This window comes from Carettochelys insculpta, chromosome 23, assembly GCF_033958435.1.
Source record: "Carettochelys insculpta isolate YL-2023 chromosome 23, ASM3395843v1, whole genome shotgun sequence".
NCBI classification, from domain to species: Eukaryota; Metazoa; Chordata; order Testudines; family Carettochelyidae; genus Carettochelys; species Carettochelys insculpta.
Genome location: NC_134159.1, coordinates 13,129,720 through 13,155,166, shown reverse-complemented (window position 1 = coordinate 13,155,166; position 25,447 = coordinate 13,129,720). Strand labels below are relative to the sequence as shown.

The 25,447-nt window shown below is 46.9% G+C and overlaps 1 protein-coding gene across 3 annotated transcripts in view; it reads right to left on the bottom strand.

Moving 5' to 3' along the window:
- Positions 1-649: 649 nt before the first annotated feature.
- RERE (arginine-glutamic acid dipeptide repeats) overlaps positions 650-25,447 on the bottom strand; it is a 466,804-nt gene continuing 442,006 nt past the window's right edge. For 2 of the 3 annotated variants that reach the window (XM_075018034.1, XM_075018036.1), the window contains 9 exons: positions 25,057-25,256; positions 22,868-23,029; positions 20,701-20,814; positions 18,406-19,787; positions 16,568-16,790; positions 14,023-14,746; positions 6,760-6,906; positions 6,148-6,328; positions 650-3,683 (listed from right to left, as the gene is read on the bottom strand). In XM_075018034.1, the coding sequence (XP_074874135.1) occupies positions 3,650-3,683; positions 6,148-6,328; positions 6,760-6,906; positions 14,023-14,746; positions 16,568-16,790; positions 18,406-19,787; positions 20,701-20,814; positions 22,868-23,029; positions 25,057-25,256 (3,167 nt within the window). In that variant the 3' untranslated portion in view covers positions 650-3,649. The remainder of the gene's footprint in view (positions 3,684-6,147; positions 6,329-6,759; positions 6,907-14,022; positions 14,747-16,567; positions 16,791-18,405; positions 19,788-20,700; positions 20,815-22,867; positions 23,030-25,056; positions 25,257-25,447) is intronic. The other variant, XM_075018035.1, reaches the window with a different exon arrangement.

The following is a 25,447-nucleotide window of genomic DNA, read 5'->3' as shown; positions in this document are numbered from 1 at the left end:
TCCAGGCTGGGGAGAGCTGGGGGGTCGGGGAGAAGGTAGGGAGGCAGCACTCTCCTTCAACTCCCAATCTTCTTTACTTATGCATGCTTCAATCTATTTTAACCACTGGTTAGACCCCACCCACACCACTGGCAAAGCCAGTCTCCATTATACCCCCTTTCCCTAAAAACTGCATGATTTAAACGGCCATACTGGGCCAGACCAAAAATCCATCCAGCCCAGTATCCTGTGTCCCGACAGTGGCCAATGCCAGGTACCCCAGAGGGAGTGAACCAAACAGGTAATGATCAAGTGATCTCTCTCCCGACATCCATCCCCAGCCTCTGACAAACAGAAGCTAGGCCACCAGCTTAAGTGAAAGCTGCAGGATTCATGCAAGGATCTCCCACAAGCATTAAGACAGACCCCGGTAGACAAAATAAAACAATTATGCAGGTTGGAATTCAGTTCAGGCACTAACACAGGGTAGCACAACATTCATTATATGATAGCTACACACTAGGGTTAGCTAACAGGCAAGAGAAGAGATCTGCTTTTGCTTGTAGATGTGCAGTAGTTAGAAGAGGCAGGACTGTCATGTTGTTGGCCTCTTAACAATACCCTCTCCCACTCACCTTAAGTAACAGAAACACTTCACTTGCAGACAAAACCCGGCTGCTGTAGTGTAGCTTGGTTTTATTTATGTCCACAAATATTTCAAAAAAATTACAAAATACTCAAATGGAGAGAACACAGAAGTCACGATTTCTGGGTTTCTACTCTGTTTACACTGTGTTATCCCATGGCAAACTACTCATATATACATTAAGCTTCAAGATATATATAAATGTAGCAGTCAGAATGTACACTGCCTTAACGGTGCAGTGAAACAAGCTCAACCATGACGACATAGAACAAGAGACGTTTCAGAAACACGAAAGCAAAATAAAAAAAATACTTCAAAACAGATGGAAAAAGAAAAAAAAGATTTCTGAAAGGAAACCAAAAGGGCTGGGTGATTATAACAGGGCATTGAACACCAAGATGGTTTCAAAAGCCATTGCAAATAAAGCTGTAGTTAATCGCTGGACCGAGATGGAAGAATCTCAGTGCTTCTGTGTGGTACGATGTCAGAAACATAAAAGATATGACTAAGCTGCAAAGAAAAAAAAGGGATCAATGGGCAGCATTTTGGATGGATTGCAAAGGATTGGAAAAATGGAAGGAGAGAAAAAGGACAACCTGAAAGAATCAATATCATTTTACTAAAAGAGGAGAATGACACAGAAATAGGGAGACAGTGTCTTGTGCCTCAGGGAGTGTTGTTATATCCACCCTTCCAGAGTGGGGAAAAACAGAATTTTGATGGAAGTTTACTTAAATAAAACCTTCTGTACATTGATGCTCATTCTTGCTGGACAGGTGTTCAGGCTCTTTCACCCTACCACCACAGACAGGGATGGAAGTCAGGTACAAATATTATAGTTCTTGGTTCTTGGGTGAATCTCATGGTGTCCAAACCCAAAAACTCCTAGGTGTCTAAACACTGGAGCCTGGTGGGCAGGAGTTCACACAGAGATCTGATGGGACTGTCTCACCCTAAGGAGCTGAAATGGGATTAAAAGAAGAACTGGAATGAAGGAAGAAATAGATGATGAGATCCAGCTAAAACAAGCCTGCCTCCCCGCCAGGAAACACATGCTGGACAGATGGATAGACTAAGCCTGGAATTCCCTGATGCAGGATTTAATTTATAAATCGGCACCATAACGTACCCATCAGTGCAGCCAATGAGTAGCAACATGGTAATGTTGGTTTCTGCCCTGTGTGGTGTTTAAGCACCATGCACGCGATGCCTTCAACAAGGCAGAATGATTAACCACAAGTTTATCTAACATGGCTCTCAATACAGTCCTATGACACGACCACCACATATAACAGTCTACAACAGCAAAGCTACAGCCCTCCATAGTTAAGAGAAAGAATGGAAGAGGTTGTGAACCAGAAGAAGACATGGCCAGCAGATGCAGATGTTCTCTGGCCCCACCACCCCTCTGCCTTATACAGGACATGGCTAATGCACCAATAACAAAAATGGTGTTGGTATGTGTGTGTAAGGAAGATGTGCCTCTTTGCTCAGGAAGCAAGCAAAGCTATCTACAAAAATATATGCCTCTTGTTCTAGTCTGGGCACCCTCTCTCCTTTGCCATCTATCAGCCATGGACACATGGGCTACAATAATTCTTCTTCCAGGCAATCTGGGCCATTCAGCATGAACCTGCTTGTCCAGTGCTACTGACCAGCTCTGGCTAATCCCACAGTGATAGGTTCTTTGATATACAAATTCTGGAGCCAGGTTGGAAAAGAAAAGCAGCCTTCTGTAAAAGACAGGATAAATTTAGATTATCGGTGTTTGTGAAAGAACTTTAAAAACACAGCTTTGCAGTCCAATTGCCAGCTTTTCTCCTTACAAATACGTAAAACAGAAGGCAGAGAAAGTGGGCCCTGTCCAAAACTTCTGCCCATGCCCACCCAATGCTGACTTTAAGAACTTGAGCTATGCATCCTTTTAAAAGGCAGATGTTATTGCTTTTGAATTTTTGCTACTACTTGCTAAATTTATGGCGATCTCAACACAAATTTAGCAAGACTACTGTTTTTAAAAGACAAGAGGAGGCAGATTACAGCCAAATTTAACAATAACCTCTGTATGAGAGACAGAAAGGCCCAGGCAGCTCCAAGGGACATCTGTACTGCTGAGAAGCAGAACTCAATAAAAGTCATCTGCAGAGTGGAAAGATATAATGATAATGGGGAAAAACGAACAGAAAGGAAACAGTCATTTGTAACAGTATCCCTGCAACTCCCTTTAATGCTTATTATTTCTACCAAATCAAATTTCAAGCATTTGCCCATTTGAAATTATTGACACCCATCATTTCCCTTTAATTAAAGGGATAATTATATATATTTATTTTTTTTATTAAAAATCAACTCTGTATTCTGTCACTACCAAGATTGGTGATGTTACTGAAAAATCAAGATTATGTTTGTGGAGTTTTGCTATTTTTCCTCCCCCATCACCCAAAAAATTATTTACAGACTTAAAAAGCCATGCTGAAGAACTGAGCTCTCTTTAAAAGTATGAAGATTTCCTACAATGTATTAAAATAAAAGTAATTTTTTTTATTATTATAGCACTTGGATTCAGAGCTTGTTATGCCACCTACTTGCAATCCTTATTCTTCTTTTGTTTTTAATATATATAGTATAGATGCATTGTGTCTCTCTTCACGCACAGTGACTGTCGTGTTGTGAACCTGATTCTAGCACCTACCCAAAATCAAACAAACAAAAACAACCCCCCGCTCCCCTAAGATTGCAGGGTGGTTCTCTGAGAAATCCAAACAGTCCTGTATTTCCAATCGGCTTCTGAATAGGTTGTCATGCAGGGAAGCCCACACCAGTCTTGAGAAATCTTCTCTACAAATTAACATTATTTATGCCGGTAAGTCTGTTGGTAGGGGAGGTGGGTGTTTTCTTTAGATTTAAATATATAAAGAAATCTTTATAAGATATTCTTTTTGCAGCTCTTATTGTATGTAAAAATGTTCCATTCCTTCCCAAGGACTGGGGCTTCCATGGCCGGCATTACAAATAAATAATTTATTACAACTGTTTGTCACCTTCTTTCTTCAGTCGACTGAAAGAGAAAGAAAATGTGTTTTAGCGGACAAAGGGCACGTGGCTTTGTGCCTCAGTAATATGCTGCCTTTTCATGACAGCCTCGTTGCAAAATCAGGGGATGAAAACAAAGTGGGCATCAACATGTCATGACAGGGACGTAGGTAGGCACCAGGAGATCTCATTTCTCAGAGTGACTGGCGACAAGCATGGTAACAAATGATGAAGAACACAGGTGACCATGGGAGACGATGTGCTCAGTTTATCAGGGTGTTCCCGACTTTAGTGAGACTACCACTTAGACAGTGGCAGTGCAGCTGACCTGGTGCTGAATATGATTTGCCTCTGTACACACTTGCAGCCTAACCATCTCCAGCATCAGGTCAGCTGCCAGTACCGCTACCCAGAGTCACATCAGGTAATTTCCCAGAGAACAGGCAAGGTCTGAGACACTACAGCAAAAGGGGCATGAGATTAGCACTCATCCTTGCTATGAAGCAACACAAGGCATGCACACTGCTGGGTGTGGTAGGCTACAGTTCCCTTCCTGCAGACTGCCAGCCACCATTGCAAAACAGAAATAAGAGGTCTTGCAATGAAGGCAAATGGAGGACAGAGAGAAGAAAATCCTTCTCAATATCGTCATTTTGGTAGAGGAGAAACAGGCAAGACCTCTTGAGATCTGCTCAGCCATTCATCCAGCACCTGTATTATGCTTTCACCAACCAATACCCATTAATAATTTGTTCAGATTTACTTGCTGGTGAATGCCTCTTATTTCTGTTCATAAAGTTTTTTTATTTCCAGGTAAGAAAGCAGGGAAACAGCAGCCCACCATGAATGTCACTAAAAGCAAAGCTAGTTCTGCAGCGTGCAATACAGCCAGCCCATTCCTTATGCCAATTATTCTTGCCTAGTTTCCATAATCTGCCCCTTCTTTAAGTGACTAAGTTGGAATGTTCTTAATATTTCCACTGTGGGTGCATGCCCGTTTCCCCTATGCACTACTCAATTATCTAGCTGGCAGGATAAGAGTGTATGATCATTGCAGGGACCCCCGCAGGGCAGGTGTGACCTATGACTGACTGCCAGGGCACAGAAAATGGCTGACACACTGTTAGGGCTGGATGTCCCAGTCTCTACAAGAGAGTAACTGAACGTGCTGAAGGACAAAAAGACTTGGTGTCTTGTTTGCCTGGGAAAGGGGCAAAGCCCAGAGGTAGGGCAGTGAGGGTGACTGAGCCTGGGATGGTGGAAACTGATTAGTCTCCTGTTCTGGGGACACAGGGGGGACACCCAAGACTCTATGAGCTTTGGATACCCTCCCCCCTGATGGATTTTGCTGAAAAGTCCTAATTTCTGTGCTAACACAATCTGTTCTACACTGTGTCCTCATCAACTAGAACTCTTCTGCTTCACACACTGGCTGAGGCTGCATCTATCCTATCAGATAAAATTGAATTTAAAGGACTTAGCTCGACATTAAAATGTCACTGTCTTCACTGTAAATGCCATGAGCTCAATTTAGTCTGCCCTAATATTGAAAACAAAATGTTGATATTAACAGATGGGCACAGCATCAATTTCAAATTTCAAATCACAAGTAAAGGCTAGTGTAGAAGCGCCATATCCTTTATTCGAATTTATTAGCCTTTACAAGTATTCTGTATGTATCCCACAAAGCTACGCACTGTACCTGGCTCCCCACTACTAGTGGGAGCTGGGAAACTCACCAGGGCTGTTGCATTGTCAGTTTCCCAGGTCCTGCAGCTTGGGGAAGCCAGAAAACTGACCAGGGCTGCTGTGCTGTCAGTTTCCTCGGTCCCCCAGCCTGCGGGAGTCAGGAAACTGATAGCAGTGCCACAACTGGCTCCCAGCTCAGAATGTGGAGCTGAGGGAACTGTGGGATGGGTTCGCACAATGCGCTGCTACAACAGCCAATGTTCGGTGATTTCAGTGTGGAAGCAATATGACAAATTTGCAGGGAGACTGTGGGAAGTGAGAATACTCAAAATTGAATTTAAAAAAATGGCATTATAAAAAGTGATTTTAATAAATTTGAATTTATCTTGTAATGTAGACATAGCCCAAGAGTCCCTGCTGACTGCAAAGTGGGGTGCCTGGCTCTTTGGGGGCACATAAGACTTGCCCAGGTGGACTGCCTGCGGGCAGCTCATGGTGTACTGAATGCCCTGAGGCCAGAGCCAGGAAAGGGTAAAACTGAGGAGGATTCTTGCCCTGGTCAGAGAGCAGCTGGAGGGGAGACATGGTGCACCAACAACTCCATCCCTCAACGTTCCCAGAGCAGTTTCACACCACCAAGACTGACTCTGACACCTTCATAACAAATTAGGTTTTTCCAAGCAGGTCAAGGTCACAGTGACCACATGTATGAACTGCGGGCAGGGGGCCCTTCAGAGGAATAAACAGGCAAGAAAGCAGTAAGCCAGAGCTTCTAGCTGCACCTCCCCTTTTTCTCTCACCTGTAATAATCTTCCTGACTTGGTAGATGCCCACCGTGCATGTGGGGATGGCCGTGCAACCACTGCTGCTCCATAGCCAGTCTTTGCAGCTCTGCGGACTGGGCATGCATGGCCTGCAACTGGTGAGCTGCTGACATTGGAGGTGGGATAGCACCAGGCAGGTCTCGTGGGTAGGGGGTACCTGTGAAAGACATCATGTATATATCTTTTGCAAACAAATACAAAAAAGCCCCAGGTGGATAATGCTGGCCATTATCCCTCCCCATTCCCATTTCACAGATAGGAAAACAGATGTGTTGAGCAGTTAAGCAACTTGTCTGACATTCTGAGCAAATCAGGGCAAATTAGTGTCCTGGCTTCCAGTCTCCCCACCAATCATGACCCCTCATAGCTTCCCTAAAGCAGTTACTAGGATTCCATTCTAGTGGACACATTAGCAAGAAAAGAGGGAGTCTCTCGAAAGCGATAACATTAAGTTAAATCAAAAACAATGATGAAAGGGATAAGAATTCAAGCTCCCAGATCTGTCCACTGCACATTCTGACCCAGAGGAGAGTGTTAACAGCTCGGATCAAAGTGCTGCCTAGAGAGAGGTCATGGAAACTTTCTCACCGAAGACTGGATGTCGGAGCATTTCATGCTCGTGAGGTGGCTGCCCTAGCAGCGGGTTGGGGATAGTACCAGGTGGGTAAGGAAAGCGTGCCAAGTGGGGACCAGCTGCCAATGGATCCACCAGTGGGTGAACAGGCCCTGCTGAACCTAGAAAAGAAGATAAAAACGTAATCAATTGCTTGGGGAAGGCTCACCGGCTGGGGAACAAAAGCCACGTTACCACTTGAGCCTGTGCAGTTTCTGGCTTAACTGGTGTGTAATTATCCTGAGCTTAGTTCCACCTGACTTGAAACCCACTTCTGTATCTTCAAGTGCTTGAAGTGACATCTGCTTTCCAAACAGTCTTAATTGTTAAAGCAACAACCCACAGCTTTCCATTTTAATAAGGAAAAAATATCTACCAAGCGACAGGAAAAAATAAAATAGCAAAACCACTTAAACATTCATTTTAAGCAGCCTCCTACACACAAATATATGCTAGAGGAAGGCAAGAAAAAGGATCAGTCCTCAGGCAAGACGGGCTCATCAACTGTGCACCCCTGTAATACTGCTTTGGATAGACCAGAAGTTCTCAAATTCTCCATACCTCAAAGCAGACAGTGTTAGCTCGATGGAACTGCCAACCTTGTACAAAAGGAAAATGACCGCCTCCTATTTGTCCCCACTTGAAGGCAATTCCTCTAATGTCACTTCGCTAGGAGGAGAAATACATGAAAATATTTATTCATCGGTGTGTGGCAAATCCCCTGCATTTAATCTGCTGGAAGTGTGCAAGGAAGTTGCATATTAGCAGATAGTACAGTGTAACAATTCTCACCCAGCTGGTGTTTGAACACCCTGGAATAGTTGCTCTTGGGCATTTCAATCCCAATACTCCTCCTGTTCTAAGCACACCCATGTGCAAACCTGTGAGATCAGTGCCATATGAGTAACTGTGCGGCAAAGCTGCCCACACCCCACTCCCCCATCGCTTCCCCTTCCTTCCTTGAGCAGCTAAGCTCTTAATTCAGAAGTAGTGTTCGCTTTGGAGCACCCGGCTTTGGTCATTTCGCCAGCACAGCCATTCACTCAACAGCCTCACTGCTCTTTTGTGGGTCACACGTGAGTCTTCTAGCTTCAGTTAGTGGACTGCTCATCCACTTGTGGCAGCCAACAAGGTCGTAGAGGCTGGTGTGAACACTCCAGGCTGGGCCATAAATGCATGTGTCCTGGAACAAACACCTGTCAAGGGTCCACGCTGGCCTTAACAAATGTGTGAGCTACCTCCAGTTAATAAACAGCCAATTAACTGGCGATAGAAATTGTATGTAGACCCATTCTCTGCCAGCCACTTATTTCTTTTCCTTTGAAAGTGACCATATTCCACCACTCAGGTGTCTGTAGGTATCAAGTCAATTTAAATCAACCTTATTCATCATCTGCAAAATTTCAGTTTGTTCTATGTCAACCTTGCCCCTTTGCAATATATAAGACTTGATATTTGGTGTGGTGCAGCCTATGGCCTCCAGAGCAGCATACGTGCTATCAAACAATGTGTAAGCTACATTTAGGCATCCATCTAGGTGCTGTATCAACACTAGTAGCCGCTGCTCCCAGTAAGCTGTGTGCTTGGATTGCTACACAGGAGAGATTCAAATGCCGCCCTGTTGATTAGCAGAACGCTTAACGCTAGGTTTGCATTTCTCTGGGTGGTGCAAATTAGCACACACCTTGGAGCACATAAAAACTGATCTGTACATGGATGGAAAAAATCCACACATAGGTGTAAAAGATTAGAGGGAACGTTGATACCAACTCCCAGATACCTATCTGCCAAAATACTACTGCGTATCATTTACCTTCTTTGATGCACACTCTGGCAATTTCTGCAATAGCTCTCAAATTCCCTTCCTAACCCAGGAAACAGAGACATCATCTATTTTTAATTCACGCACTCCAAGACTCATTATGCTATATTTGCTTGTCCAAGTACATTTGTCCCAGGAACCGTACAGCATGTACTTGAATTGTGTTCACTTCTGACCTTGCTGCTGAATTATTTTGTGCCTTATTTAACCTTTCTCCACTAGTTTGCTATCAGAAAATGTGGAAATCCTGCTCTGATTATCCATCTTCCAAATCATCCATGGAGTGACATCACTCAGCTCTTCAGCCAAATGAGTATCAGAGGGGTAGCCGAGTTAGTCTGTCTCTCCAAAAACAACAAGACGTCCTGTGGCACCTTTTAGACTAACAGATATTTTGGTGCATTAGCTTTTGTGGGCAAAGACCCCTCCCCGTTCTCTCTCACCTGTAATAATCTTCCTGACTTGTAAGATGCCCACTGTGCACGTGGGGATGGCCATGCAACCACTGCTGCTCCATAGCCAGTCTTTGCAGCTCAGCGGACTGGGCATGCCTGGCCTGCAACTGGTGAGCTGCTGACATTGGAGGTGGGATAGCACCAGGTAGGTCTCATGAGTAAGGGGTACCTGCAAAAGGTCTTTGCCCACGAAAGCTTATGCAAGCTTTCTTTGCCCATGAAAGCTACAAAACATCTGTTGGTCTATAAGGTGCCACAGGACTTGTTACTGTCTCAGCCAACTGAGTGACTTTCTAATCTCTTTGTCTTGACTCCTAGCAAAATGCCAAGTGATTTCACCAATCATTTCTGGGGATCTAAAACTACCATTTGAGAACTCAGCACATTCTAATGAAGAAGGTCCTCAATTTAGTCTGAAGAGATTTCTGATAACCGGTCAAGAAAGCTAAGTCTACACTTAAAACATGAAGTGCTTTGAAGTGAAAGTGTGGCCCTGGTACCAGTGCCGGGAGAGAGCTCTCCCAACATGCGACATAAATCATCTAAACAAGAAGAGCAGTTAAAAGCACTGGGAGCTATTTTACACTTGTGCTTCACAGTGCTGTAACTTGCTGTGCTTGGGGTGTGTGCTTTTTCACACCTCTGAGCAAAACAGTTGCAGCGCAGAACAGACATGGCTAAAGCCTATTCCAGTAGCACAAGGCCCAAATGTGTAGAGTCTTGCAGTGCAGAAAGACAAAAGAGGTAGAATCTCCTCTCAACACCCCTTTCACTGAACCTACTATTATAGGCTGCCCGGAACAGCAGGGCATCGAGATAACAGGATCTGCGGAACCACCCACCTCATATGCCCCACTCTGCGACGTTGCCCTCACTCAATGAAGTTCTGTGCCAGCTTCTAAAAGGACCAAGTTGTCCCCTTTCTGGGGCATTCAGAATGTGCGGAACAATTCTCATGTGGCAGCTCTGCCTGCACTCCTTCCACCCAGCCTCTGTGCAGGCCCTAAGTGATAAGGAGGTCTTTAGTGTGTGTCAAGGCATGCAAGCTTCCCACCCACAGCTCTACTACACACTGCAATCTCAGCTGGCCACTCAGGCCTTGGTCACTCCTCAGCAGAGACAACCAGTTTCCCTGATCTGTGAAGAGGTTTTACATTCCATTTATTAGAATACATTGAAATTGGGTGTACGGTACGTGTTGGCAAGTGCCAAAGGGAGGCCTGTGTTATGCAGTCAGCACTTGGAAGTTATGTTGTTACAATAGTTAAGACAAACAGATGAATGGGAGATAAAGGGATCTGTCAACGAGAGGGCCAGAAGGTATTTCACCCCTGTGAATGTGGTGTAACTGTAGCAGAGGTAGATGCACCCAGCCTTGCTTTAATCCCACTAGCCTGGGTAACAGTAGTAATGTAGGTGTGGTGGCATGAACTACAACGTGGACAGGAAGCCGACTACATGCCCAGGGTTCCTGGTGGGCTTGCACTGAGGCTGCTAGCCTGTCCAATGTCTTCACTGTCACCGTCACCCCCACTAGCTAGGGTAAAGCTAGTCTGGGTGTCTGCTTGCACTATAATTATGCCTTGGTCTGCGCTACAGACATACCCAGAGCCTTGGTGCTCTCCCTCCACAGGGATGAGGGAAGATATGTAACCTCCCACCAGAAATCTGCCACAGTGGTAAGTGTATAGCCCCTCCTCCTTCCCCCAGTGCGTTCTAAGGTGTGTTTTGTTTTATTTTTTAATCTTTTTTAGCTCCTATCTCTGCAGCAAGGGGATGGCCCTGCCTGCAGAGTGGACACTGGAAGGGGAGGGCCTCTGAGGAGGAGCTGAGAAATCTCTCTTGGGCTTGCCTGGCTGATTATTGCTCACATCCTTGGGGTGTGATCATCATATGGGGGGTCGAGAAAGAGTTTACCCAAGGGCAGAGTGGCAGTGACCTTCCTCTGCAGCCTGTGGTTACGGGATTTTTCCCAAACCCAGCAGGTAGGTAGAAACATCTGCTAAACTCATTCCTGCTTACACCTTCTCATCCCGCAGACTGACCAACTTGCAGGGCTGATTTTGAAAGGACTCCTATATAACACCATCATCTTGGATCTGGATGCTTAATTGGCACTATCTGCTACTTCAGATCACCTTCAGCACTGATCTGAGCCAATCAGTATGCTACTGATTTGGCAGGACACCTGGTAACTTTCAGCTTATCAGTGGTGTTATCTCCTTATCCTCATTTCCCGACCAGCCTCCTCTACCCAGGCAGTCTCAGGTTTGCTTGCATCACACCACTTGCAATGCCATTTTGATCCACTGGAAAGTGATTCAGATGCATGCTTCAGTTTCTCTCAAATTTTCTGTCGCTTTATTTTAACACCATTACATACAAAATAGTGATACCGACGATCTTTTGTCTCACTCGGACTTCCCCCATTAACTGATTTGACGCACCACTAAAGAGAAAGCAGGTGTGTAAATTGCACACGCCATACCCACACTTCCCTTCTGTCCTGCAGTATTTTAGTAACCCACATTCACAGGCTATGTCTACACCAGCCTGGAAGACTGACCCATCAGGGTTGACCTTATGGGGTTCATGTTATATGTTTGGTAGGTCCGTGCAAAACCGACCTTTCAGGGTCACAGTCAACCCGAGCTCCCCACAAGACGTGAGGAGTAAGGGAGATCAACAGGTTGATGGGAGGGCTTCTCCTTCACTAAGGACGGCCAAGTGAGCCAAGCACAAATAGGTCGATTCTAGCTATGCAATTGCCATAGCTAGAACTGCTTATCTGCAGTCGACTTACTCTGCCAAGTGTAGACGTGGCTGTAGCTTCACGCTTTGGCAGAACAAGAACAATCCTTCAACTTTACAGCCTGAGACAGTTAGAGCTCTCACTTACATCAAGGCATTGGTATTGAGTGCATAGTGTTCTCACTGGCATGCACACCAGGCTATGCGTTACTAAGATGTGTACACAGCTGTACTGGAGAGGGAGTTTTAACCACTTTGTTATCCAACAAGAGCCTACATTCAGACAACACTCGTGCTGCCACTGCCGACTGGCCTGCACCAGGTCTAGATCAATGGAGGGAGAATTCTGGACAAGGCCTTAGCCTGAGATGAGCGCTACTGGCTGCTGGAAGCTTGCCCCGTGCTCAGCAACAACCCAATCCAATCCTAGGACAGGGAACGGTTAAATGCGTGGGAGTAAAATACCAAGTTTATTACAAAGAGAGGCCTGCGTCATTTATACCCAGACAAAATACAAAAATAATCCTATGATTTAAATATGGTTGTGTTTGAGCTGCACTGTGCTGCGGTTTTCCTTTGCCTGGGTGGACAGGAAAATGCAGGTGGCAGCGAGAGATCAAACACAATTATAACTATTTTCTCATCCAACACTACAGAGAAAACATTATTGTTCCACGGTGGGGCCACACCTGTACGTCACAACCTTGCAGACGTGGGTACAGATGGTGTGCAGAGAAGGCTGGAGATTATGTTGTGCAGAGCTCCTGAGTCACAGAATACAACCCTATGCTTTGGGCGGACAGCTCATGCATCTGGTACTGTTCAACGTTTACATTAATGAACTGGATAATGACAGAGAGTATGCTTATACAACATGGAGAGGACACTACGATGGGAGGGGTTGTAAGCATGTTGTAGGACTGGATTAAAATTCAGAACCACTTTGGCAAATAGGAAAACTGATCCAAAATCAGTAAGGTGAAATTCAACACAAACGGGCACCAACTATTACACGTAGGAAGGGAAAAAAAAATCAAATGCTCAGCTACAAAACAAAGCATAACTGGATAGGTGGTGGTACTGATGAAAAGGAGCTGGGACAGTGAGGGGCAACCCAGGCTAGCGAGTGGGCCACATGAGTGACCCTCCTCTGCTCAATGGGCCACAAGATTGTTATAACGAAGACAATGTTCTGGGATAGGGTAGTTTTGCTAACTCTGCTTGTGCGCTTAGAATTTGTGGGGTGTGCAAACTGAACCATAGCAGTACTTTGACTGGATACAAAGGGAGCATACAGCTCTCAATATTGTGTGCCATCATGTGCCCTTGCTTCACGTGTGTGCCACTTTTGTAATAGCTAAAGGGAAAAAAAAACCCTCTGTGGATGTAAATCAGTGGAACCTGGCAACCCTGTGCATGGGCAGTGGTCAACAAAACATGTTGCAGGCCACACATTGAATCCCAATGAGCCACATGTGGCCCTTGGACCACAGGTTGTCCACGCCTCATCTGGAGACTGTTGGGCATCACAAACTGAGTACAAATCAACTATTCGATCCAACTGCAAAAAAAAAAAAGCAAAAAAAAAGCTCATATTCTGCGGTGTATTAAACAGGCAGGTTTCTTACATGATGTAACAGGATATTGTCCTGTTCTTCTCTACCCACGCTAATCGGGCTCAGCTGGAGGAACTGTGTCTAATGCTGCAGGTCACAATTTAGAAAAGATGTGGACAAACAGTAGAGCTCGGCAGAGAGCAAGAAACATGATAAAAGATTCAGAAAACCTGACCTATGAGGAAAGGCTTACAAAACCTGGGCATGTTTAGACTTGACAAAGGACTGAGAGGTAATGTGAACAGTCTTCTAGTGTGTTAAGAAATATGATCAAGAGGTTATGGGCTGGTTTTCACGTCCACTGAAGGTAGGGTAAGAAGCAGTGGGTTTAATCTGCCGAAAAGAAGATTTAAATTAGATACTAGAAAAAAAACTTAAAAGTTCTTGAACAAGCTTCCAAGGTAGGTAACAGGATCCACCTCATTGGAGGTGTTTAAGAACAGGGAAAACAAAAACCTGCCATGGATGGTCTTGTCCTGCCACAGCACAGCGATCTGCACAACCATGCGATGATTCTATTATCTCCCCGGAACAGCAGAAGCCAGCAGCCCCAAGCAAGAGCCCTACTCACCCCCCGCCCCCCCCCGTGCTCACCTTGATGCAGCGGGTCCTGCTGATGGAGGTGCAGGTGTGAATGTATGTGCGAATGTTGGTGATGGTGTGGCGTCACATTGAACATCTGGAGCCGTGCCAGCGGGTCGTTTGTGAGCGAGGCCATCCGCTCGGCGTGTATTCGTTCTGCTGCCAGTCTGTCGGGGTAGCTCATTTCGGGCCGTAACTGGGGGCCTGCCAGCGCTAGTCTCTCCCTTTCTAGGGGGTTCAAACCCGGGTGGAAGGACGCAAACGGGTGGGGTCCTGCCGTTGGGGGGATAGTCAGTGCGCCATGCCTAGCAAAATGCTCCATGGGGTTGGTAGCTGGGTGCAGTGCATCTAGTTCGGGTGGCTTCACCTCAAAGCCCGGCTTCATCCTCTCCCGCAACTCCCGTTCCCTGATCTCTCGCTCCCGGATCTCCCGCTCCCGTAGCTCACGTTCTCGGATGGTGGGGTCCACGTTATAGAGGCCAGGCATGTGGTAGGCCAGGAGCGGGTCGGTGGGGTTCAAGGGAACAAAGAAGGGGTGGTTGCGATTCGTTGGGGACATCACGTGAGGACGGGCGTACTCGCTGAGAGTCCGTAATGCAGGCGTATCTGGACCAATGTAAGGTGGGACGGCCGCGATGGTTGTGGGTGGAGGTTCGAAGGATGGTCTCATGTGAGCTGGCCCGCTGAGGGGGGGTTCCCCAAGGCGACCTTCATGGGAAGAACTGGACACTTTCTGCTGCAGAAAAGGGAGGGTGGGGGGAGGAGGGGGAAGGAAGAGGGAAGAGATTTGAGTCCAAACAAATAAACTTGGCTGACAAAATTGCAGGCACATCCCCCATTCACTGCAGCTCAGTTTGGGTCTGATTCTACACCTCTGCCACCTATACTATGCCTAGCGCAGGGCATTCTCTTGTGGTGTGGGGAAACACCTAATTCCCCCGTGCAGGACACAGAGCTCAACACTGGCCCTGCAGCCCAAAGCTGCGGCCAGCACAGCACTAGCTCCCTGCTCTGGGGAAGCAGAGCCACAGACCCACAGCTTTCACCCATGAGCCTCCCCCTACATATGCTAGGGTTGAGCAAGGCTGTATAGCACACGGCGTACAGCCTCACCTTCCGCACAAGGTCTCTGCATCCTGACCAGTGCTTCCTGTAAACTGAGTAACTGGGCAGCCACCCAGGAGAGATTCAAGGTGCTGCCCAGCTGACTGGAGCACCCAGAGCCAACCACAGTGGGCAGCATGTGCTTCTACTGGTGGTGCACATCGACACCCACCTTGGTGCACAAAACAGAATTAATTCTGCCCATGGATTAAAATAATTAGGGGGAACACTGATCCTGTCCCCATCTCCCATGCACAGGCAACAAACACAACAGTTCTGAGAGGGCAGAGGCAGAATTCACCCCAGTGTAATTAACCAAGGAATTCTGTCTCCAATACAGGTCATATGTAAAACTCAAGTTTAGTATCGGTTTCAAAGACAGACTTATTTTCTATTGCAGAAGGACTACAGTCTGCCTTTCCAGGCTTCTACCACTGGTGACTACTACAACCCTCCCTTAGAAAGGCACACAAGCTTGGTTAAAAGACAGACTGTCATGCAAGGTGTTTCAGTTAGTATTGCCATTCTGATGGGGTCTCTGCTCATGCCACAGCAGCTTTGCTTTTTAACTTCAAGTAAATTAAAAACCCTCAAATTAATGCAGATGTTGTATTTATAGAGCTGAGGCTTTTTTGAGAAAATGAGGGATTCTTCAGCCAAACCCACTTCCAGGGCACTCTACCTTCACACCATCCCTTTCAGGGAGCTCCCCTAAATAGTACATCAGGTAGCAGGTAATGGTTATGGAAGGTATGTTCAGGTATTCTGTGCCTGCAGCACAGTGGGAACCATTAGAACTCACCCATTTACCATCCCTTAGTATTTAGATACTGCTTTTCAGCTTGAAAGTGCTTTGTAGCTACTAGGTCCAATCCAGCCCCCCCCCTGCCCCCCGCAACTGCACTGGCTTCTCTCAGAGCAACAAAGGCTGCAGACCCATCAGGAGAGGCTGTGCAGCTGTGTTCCCTGTAAGCTGAGCACTTGGGCAGCCGCTCATGAGAGATTCAAACGCTGCCCAGCTGATTAGCAGAGTGACCGCAGCCAGATTTCTTGTTTGCACTGGTGGTACATAAACACGTGCCTCAGTGCAGATAAAAACTTTTATTCTGCACATGGATGGAAAGGATCAGCGGGAACATTGACACGCAGTGGAGCAAGTTGCCTATAATTTGCTGTTCTGCTGTCGGAAGAGCTCTGGAGCAAGTGGGTGGGGCCGGCATAGGACAGGACAGGTAAAAAGCCAGCTAACTGTGCCTAAGGCACGCTCATCACCCAAAACATTTGCTCGCAGCCCCCCCCGGTGCTCCTGTGCTCTGCAAACAGCCAACTGGAGCCTCCACACCATGCCTGTGATAAGCGCTCAGGTGGAGACTTGCAAATGCGCCCGAACTTCTCACAATCACCATTGAACCCCAGTTTTTACAGCTCCGGCAGAGCCGAGTGATAAACCTACCGCTGCTCTTTCTGCTTCTCTCTCCCGCTCCCGCTCTCTTTCCCTCTCCTTCTCCTTCTCCTTCTCCCTCTCCCTCTCTTCTCTTGCTTTCTGCTCTGCCTCCCTCTTGGCCTTCTCAATCGCCTCCTCTCTTTTCTTGGCCAGCTTGGATCCTGCCAGAGGCATGAAGTACAGATCTGTCCTTGCGCATGAGTTGTAGCCACGGTCCAGGTGCTTATAGAACCTAAAAGAGAAAACAGCAGTTAGGCCTGGGCAGAGGCAGATCAGCCACTGGACCAGTGGGGGTCTGTGTCAAGGGCCCCAGCCAAGTGGAGAAAAATGGGCATCCACGTGCTCCAGCCTGTCCATCTGATACTCCTGGGGGGGAGTGAGGCTGGGCTGTGGTGGCTTGACCCACTCTGCCCGCCCAGTGCTCCCGCTGGGGAGTGAAGAAAGCCCCCTACATTCCAATTTCCTGGCAGGAGCACTGGGGAGATATGGGGGGACCTGGAGGGACCTCCCTGCTTGCTCTGGCCCAGGCCCCCACAAATCCTTAATTTGCCTCTGGACTTGGGAAAGACCAAGAGTCTCTGATTTTACAGCCTCATATTGAAAGGGAATTATACACCACTGGGATTTGTATTACCAAGTAGTCCACGGAGAACCCAAAAGAAACTAACCTGCCATCTCCCCAGGCTGCTCTTCTAAAGAAGAGCCTCTCTTAGTCAGCAGCCAGCTACACCCAGCACAGTCAGCAATACCCACTGTGAATACAATGGCTGACCCTGCGCTGCACAAGTTTTTCATTCCCAGAAAAACGGTGCCAGAGCTAGGGCAGATTTCCAAAGACACAAGCAGGAGATACAAACCCCATATGCACGTGCCCAACTTCCCTTTGTATCTTTGGAAATCTGCCCTGTAAGCGTCATCCATGCAAATGAAAGAGCTGTGTTTTTAAACCCAAGCATATGCTGCATGCTGGAGACTAAACAGTAGAGGGCAGTCTAAAGAACAGAGCAGAACAAAAATAAACAAGGGATTTGGTAACAATTAGCAGAGGGGCAGCTGTGTTAGTCCATACCTGCAAAAACAATGAGAAGTCTGGTGGCACCTTATAGACTAACAGATTTATTGGAGAATATTCACAGAGAGGTAGCTGAGTTGGTCTGTGTCTCTGCAAAACAACCAACCAGTCCTGTAGCACTTTAAAGACTAACAAAATAATTTATTATGTGGTGAACTTTCAAGGGACAAATCCACTTTTTCAGATTTGGAAACTTCCAGATCTGAAGAGGTGGGTCTGTCCTATGACAGCTCATCACCTAATAAATCACTTTGTTAGATTTATTAGAGCATAAGCTGTTGTGGGCAAAGAATGTGCGTGTGCATTTGATGAAATTGGTCTTCGCCCACGAAAGCTTATGTTCCAATAAATCTGTTAGTCTATAAGGTGCCACAGGACTTCTCATTCTTTTTAAGGGATTTGGTACTAAGCTTAGCGAGAACCCCTTCTTAATTCCAGGGTTCCTGCCCTGCAATTCATAGACCTGGCTGCAGGTTTAGATGGGGGGCAGGGGCTTACCTACAAGTGGTTGATAACTCGAATGTCAGGTGTGGGAGATTATGATAGTAACAAGTCTATTCCAACAGGAGCAGCCAGTGCTAGCACAGTTTCAACAAGCATGAGCAGGCTCTCAGGCTGCCAAAATGGCCAGCAAACAGAGACTGCAGTGGAGCAAATTCCCAGTTCCATGATGGCTGGTATCACGTGAGAGCAAGCAAGCAGTGAAACTCTTAATGCAGCTACATGGACCTGCAGCGCATCAAACAAGGAATTTGCCAACACTCTCCCTCTGTACCTGGCTGACTGACTGGCATGACTTGGTGTGTCCACCACAGTAGGTTCAGGAGATGGGCTTCTGGGTGGAGGAGGTGGGCTTTCTGGTTCCTCCGTCTCATCAGGAGCCTCCTCTTTGATCTGAATAGGCGGTATTGCACAGGACGTCACCACTGGAACGTTTCCACCGGAGGCCGCAGAGGTGGCGACTGATGTCTGAGATGGGACACCAGGCACAGAAGGTGGTGTGGAAGTGGAGGGGCAAGATGGAGGGGTAACAGAAGGTGGGCCCCCAGGGACGAACGTATGCTGAGAAAAGGGTGGCTGGGAGGATACCTGATGGAGACCGGATGGGGGGTGGCTTGCTGCTGCCGGAAGACTCTGACTCTGAGTCAGTACTGGAGGCTGGGCTGGAGAAGACTGCAGTGGCTGACTCTGCGGCATCAGCTGCAAGGGGGGAGGGTGGGCAGAAGGCGGGTGATGGGTGGAAAGGGAGCTCAGAGGCTTCAGAGCAGGGGGTGGTGGCAGGTTGGAATTCATGGCGAATGGAGAAGGCCCAGAGAGGTGGGGAGGGTGCTTGTGGGACTGGGGGGTGGGAAGCTGAGGGATCGGAGTAGTAGGAGGCGGTTTGATGTGAGGCATGGCCATGGGTGCAGGAGGCAGGGGCTGCTCCCGGGGAGGCTGAGGTTGCTGCAGTGGAGCCTGAGTTTGCAGGGCAGGCTGCGCTGCTTGAACCTGCAGAGCAGCATGAGGATGAGAAGTAGCCTGCGTCTGAAGAGGAACCTGAGACTGAGAAGACTGTGAGGGGAGGGGGAAAGGCTGAGGAGGTACTGGGTGAGGGAGGAGGGGCTGGGCCTGCAGGCTGTGAGGGACAGGCTGGACCTGGCCATGAAGCGAAGGCTGTGAATGTGGTTGTGAAGAGACAGGGCCCTGGGTCTGACTCTGAGAAACACTCAAAGGCTGTAGTGGTGGATGCGGCGATGGGAGTCTCTGAGGGTGTAAGGCGGGGGCCTGCTGTATGTGAGAGTGAGGTGGTGGCGGCGCTGGGGGCTGGCTGGAAGGCTGGGAAACTGATGGCGACACCTGCAGGGGTGCTGCCGGGGTGCTGGAGGCTGCTGGTATTGGTGTCGGTAACTGTGTTGATATGGGTGGGGTAGAAGGTAGAGCCTGGACAGGGACATTCTGCGCCTGCAGCACTTGAGGTTGCGCCTGCAGCATCTGCTGCTGAGCAGATGAATCTGAGTCACTTTCATTGTCCTGGGGGCTGGGGATACTGGGTGACGTGCTTCGGTTGTCCTGGTCAATGTCCTTTGGATCGCTACTCCCGTCGTCATTGACGCTGCGACTGTCTGAGCTTTCGCCTTCACCCTCGCCCTCTGAGGGAGAGTCTGGCCTGCTGATCTCCTGTTGAGATGGGGGTGGGGAGAAAGGACTCTTTAACATCACCAGTCACCTAAGTACTACTCTCACTGGCATTGCCGGTGTAATTACAGACACCCCTTGTTACAGGCTACATTACTGTGCAGCCACCCCATGGTTCTCAGTGTAAGTAAACCCTATGGTACAGGGGGTGCTGGCAGGCACTCTGAGAACTAGAAAATCCCTGATCCAATGCTAAGGGGTGAACCTAGTCAATTACAGACAGGCTATCATGCACTAAACAGACAAAATTCAGGGACTCTCAGACTTAACTGTTTCCCTAAAACTTTTGTTCAACTGCATTTTCCCCAATTAACTTTCTATGTAAAACACAAGGTCCGAGAGTGACTTCAGATACACAATGTTCTGTTCAGGCTACTGAAGCCAAAGACTCATGTTAATTTTAGACCTATCTGGAGAGCCTCTCATTTTGTTCATTAGGAATCATTTGGTTTCCTTCCAGTGTGTCACTGAGAGGTGCAGGGAAGAGAAAAAACCCGACACTGAAATAAAATGTGGACAACAGGTTAACAAACAAAAAGAAAAATGCTAAAATCCAACTGTGCTCTACTCCAGGAGACACTAATGTGAAAAGAGGAGCTGCCTGGGCTTTGGTCCCTACCCATGTCCTTCCCTTGCTCTACCCAGCAGAAGGAAAGAATTAAGAAGTGGGTTGCCTTCCAGCCACAGATTAAATTACAATTTGCTGTTCTGGCACTTTGGAAACCATTTAAATCAATGTTATGTTTCTGGTGTGTTGCTGGGTTTGGATTTTAGATCCTCCCTGTACTGGGGGGAAAGAGGTGGGGATAGCGGTGGCCGATTTTAGCCATCAGTGGAGCACACATCCTGTTCAGAGGGGAGCAGGCAGGACTCTTGCTCTGCCACAAGGACTCACTTGAGTTTTGGATTTTTTGGCGTTGGTTCTCTCAGGTTCCTCTGTGTCAGATGCAGTCTTTTCCCGCTGGCGCTTGGAACTCTTGAGAGGAGAAGATGCCTCTTCTTTTATCTTCTGCCATAAAACAAACAGACGGGAACCGTTTATTAGGGAAGTTAAAGAGACACTAAATAGAGCGCTTACTCACTCCGGGAGGCTTCAGACTGATGCCTACAATACAGCAAGGTTCCTATGGAGGAGGAAAGCTGATCGGAGATTGATTTAAGTTAGTATTTAATTCAAAATGTCTCTTCCCCCGTTCAAAGAGGAGAGGAGGCAACTGCATTCTGAAGCTGCTGAGGTACCTCCCATCTGCTAGGAGCTGTTCCCACTAGGTTTTCATGACAAATGTAACTGAGAACCCAGAATGGAGCTTCAGTTCTGCCACTGGGGACAACAAGTTGTGGGGCAGCTTGCAAATCCCTCAAGGCATTCATTACACAGGTGGAACTAAGTGGACAACCTGAACACAACCCTTACACAAAGACCATTTAATCTCATTTCTAAACAGGAATATTTTAAAAGGGGAAAATGCTGGTCCTACTCCCTACCTCCCAAACTATTAAGGTCCAAATTCCAGAAGAAGTCCCATACAAACTGTCACGCTGGATCAGACCCAAGATCTATGTATTCCAACATCCTATGTCTGACCGTGGTCAGCACCAGAAGCTTCAGAGGGAGGTGCAAGAGTCCCACAGAGAAAGGTGGGACAATCTGTGTCCCCAGGAAAGTCTCATTCTAGCCCCTTACAGCTAGAGATTATCTGAAGTCCTGAGATGTGCAATTTTATTTCCCTTCCAACACTGCTTGTTAGCCTCAGCTATAACATTCAATATTCTTGTTATTCATAGAAAGGTCTCATCTCTCAGAATCTGGCTAAATAATTCTCACAGTGTTCCTATCACAGGGCAATGAGGCCCTCAAGTCTGATCACCAAGTATGAAACTTATTTTTAATCAGTTTTCAACCTGCTGCTATTCAATTGCATTTCACTGATTGCTCCCCTACTCTGTGTCTTTTGAGGCAAGAATGGAGGCCCCCTTCTCTAACATGTAAGTTTTGTTATATGCTTCTCTCCTGTCCTTGCTCCTTTCCAAATCACAATCTTTCCCTCGCTCTCCAGAAGAGATTTCTTCGGTCACTAATCATTTCTGTCAGCCTTCTCTGAATTCTCTCCAAATCTGCAACCTTCTTTTAAGGCAGGGTGATATTTCAGATGAGGAAGCATCATCGATTCATAGAATGGCATTAGATTTATTGTGTGATTCTACATCCCATTCCTGGTGCCTCATAATAGTTTGTTTGCTGACTGCAGCTATACCTCAACAAGAGAGCTTCAATATGCTCCCTAAATTAATGCCTAAGACCCTTTTCTGAGTTGACAGGATTAATTAAGAACTAGGTACAAGATTACGTCACAGTCTCCCTCCAACATACACAATATTGCAATTAGCCGCACTGAATTTCAGCTGTCACTGTGTTGCTTGTTCACCTGTGTGGTTAATCCCTATGAATTACCTCAATCTTCTCTGGCCCTGACTTTGTGCCTTCTACAAATTTTGTCACTTTTTTCCCTCTCACCCACTTCTCCAGACTGTAGATCAATATGGTAATCACCACCCCTCCATGTATGGAACGTGAAGGCACCCTGTTAACTTTCTGCCACAAGGAAAAGCGAACACTTATGTCTTCAGTGTTCTGCCTCTGCCAGTTTTCAGTTCATCACAATGCTGTGCTCTTTGCCCCATGACTTCTTTGTTTCTTTAGTTCTTGTGAAGATCTTTGTGCCTACTGAGAGTCTAAATGTCAGGCATGTGGTTATGCTGTCAGAAAATATTACCAGAAGACAAGCCAGGCATTGGCCACACACTTCTTTAATATATAAAAAGCGTGTGTTCATAAAAATCACTCTCTTCTTCACCATCATGTGCGCACCTCACCGGAAAAAAACGACCAGCTACCACGGCCCTCCAATCTAAATCTCAGGCCAGCTGACCATGCAGGAAATGAAAAATCCCCAGCTCAAACCTAGGTCTCTAAACTGCTCCAAAGATCCTAAGAGGCACTCGCTGAACTGAAAACTGCCCAGATCTTACATTGAGAGGAAAGAATCTCACGCAACTTTTACCTTGGTGGACTTCTTCACAGAATCTCCTTTACTGTCATTACTGGAGGTGCTGGCAGCACTGGGAGAGTTGCGGCCACTGGATCTGATGTCTTCGTTAGTGGGCGAGGCTCTACCATCGGGGCTGGCTGGCTGCTTTTTACGACCACTACGTAGTGTAGACATCTACCAATTTAATACAAACAAAAAGCATCTATATAAACTAGTAGTTCCCCAAACCTTTTGCTTTATTCCCCAGATTAACTGCAAGGATGCGTGCGCCTGCCAAGAGCCTGAGAAATGGAAAACCAAGGAGTTAAATGTTTTTACCATCTATCCTGGAAGGCTCATATGAACTTAAAACGAAAGGAGACAAATCCTTAACTTGCCTATCCAAAAATCATTAAGTGCTGCTTATTTTATTAAGTAGCGTCTGCTGGAAATGAGAACATGAGAAGGATGTTCCCACAGCTGCTGTTCACATGCTAGAAAACTCTTTTGGGGGAGGGAGAATGGAGGGAGAAGAAAACTTCCCTGCCCCAATGTTCCAACTTTAAAAAAAGAAAAAGAAAATATCTGCTGGCATTAGCCAAGACAGAAGTGAAAGTGACCTAGAAAGATAAGGCATTCGAGGCAGCCCAGAGCAGTTCCTAAAACCACTAGCAGCTTCAACACTTCTCTGCTTCGCAGCGAGACCCACAGTCGATTATGCAGCAATAATTAATGCTGTTTCATCTGTTTCCCTCCTAATTTAGCAGCTGTTTGGATGACTGGCTACCATAAAAATAATGAAGCTAACTTGAGCTGACAGTGCAACCTGACAAGATGCTCAGCCATGACGACAACATTAACATGACCAGAAAGGTGGAGAGGGGAGGCTACTGTGAAAAGAAACCTGTTGGGATGTGACAAGCCCAAACAATTTGGGGTTACAGATAGGCAGGCCCAAACTAGCTGAAATTTCCCCTCCACCCAGGTGAGTAGAGTGTTGGCTCTCCGCAAGGGGCTCCACTTCAGCAGTGCTCTCAGAGTATTATGGTGAAGAATGCCTTTGGGACAAGCTATTGTACCTTTACGTCAAAGGCTACGATTATTGTTTAGTTAGGTGTTGGGATTTTTAAGTTCAGTGACGTGAGGATAAATATTGGTAAGCACACAGAGACTATATGTCTACACAGCAGCATTACTCTGAAATAAGCTATTCCCGAATAGTTTACAGTAAACTCTTATTTATCTGGTATTTGATCAACTGGAACTCTCAAACAACCATCATAAGTCTGGCAAACCCCAAGCCATGATGCTGCTTCCCCTTCTTATTCTGCTGGAGAGCAGAACTGAGTATGTGAGCAATGCCCTGCCCACCAGGGGCTGGCCTGCTCAGCGCCCGCCCTGCCTCCCTCTGTGCTGTGTGTGTGTGCGCGCACATGCGTATGCGTGTGTGTGCACCCAGCACCCTCCTCCACTCTTTTGCCTGGCGTCTGCCACCCAAAGCAGCTTGCCACGCAGTGCAACCATGTGCGAGCCCACAACAACCATCTTCAAGTGGCTTCCCGCTGTCCCCAACAACATTGTAGGGGCAGAGGTTGAGTGGCAGCCAGCACTGAGGTGTAGGGGGAGCCACTGACCCCCACCTGTGCCTCCCTACCCATCTGTCCTCTATTCATGGGAATATTTGAACTTCTGGCAACCTCCCAGTCCCAGGGTTGCCGGATATGAAACAGTTTATTGTATTTTGAAATAACGCTGCTACACACAGAATGCATTTCAAAATAGCCTTCAGCTATTTCAAAATAGAGCTTCTACACGCTGGAGAGCCTATTTCGAAATAGAGCCACTAGATACATTATGGCTTATTTCAAAATAGGCAAATCTCATTCCATGAGGAATAACACGTATTTCGAAATAATCTCGAAACAGCAGTTGATTATTTCATAATAGCCGTTGTGTTGTGTAGATGCTACCAAGGTTATTTCAAAATAACTTTGCTGCGTAGACCTAGCTAAATACACAGCATTTAAATTTTATTGAGCATACGTGGAACTGCACATCTGTGTCTACAAACATGGTGAGTATGCCCCAGATCAGACTGGCAGGGAAGAGACCGTAACTTTAGTTGTGGAAGCCTATTTGCATATATGTGGGAACCTTCCAACCTGCCCATCACCTGAAGGGAGGAGCCAGAATGCAGGGGTAATCAAGAGGAACAGGCCTACCGAGCCTCGACTCCGCCTAGTCCTCATGCTATGTTTTCCGCTGAGTCCATCATCTTCCTCTTTGACAGGCTTAAACATAAAGGGCGGAGGGTCCACTGGTTTCTCGATGGGTGGGAGCTCTCCGTACTTCTTGAAGTGGATGCGGCAGTCAGTGCACAGCAAGATGTTTTCACGACCACCGTGGTGCCAGTCCTTGGAGGCTTTGTTGGAAAAGGGATGGGGTTGGAAACATACAAGCTATTAGATTCTGAACAACTACACTTTGCTCTTAATACAAACTGGATGACAACCTGCCGCTAGCGGTGATTAAGCCTTACATTTGTCAGGAAATCACTGCCTCTTCCAGGGTGACTTCATGTTTCAGTTATTTTTTACAATGCCCAATTACAGA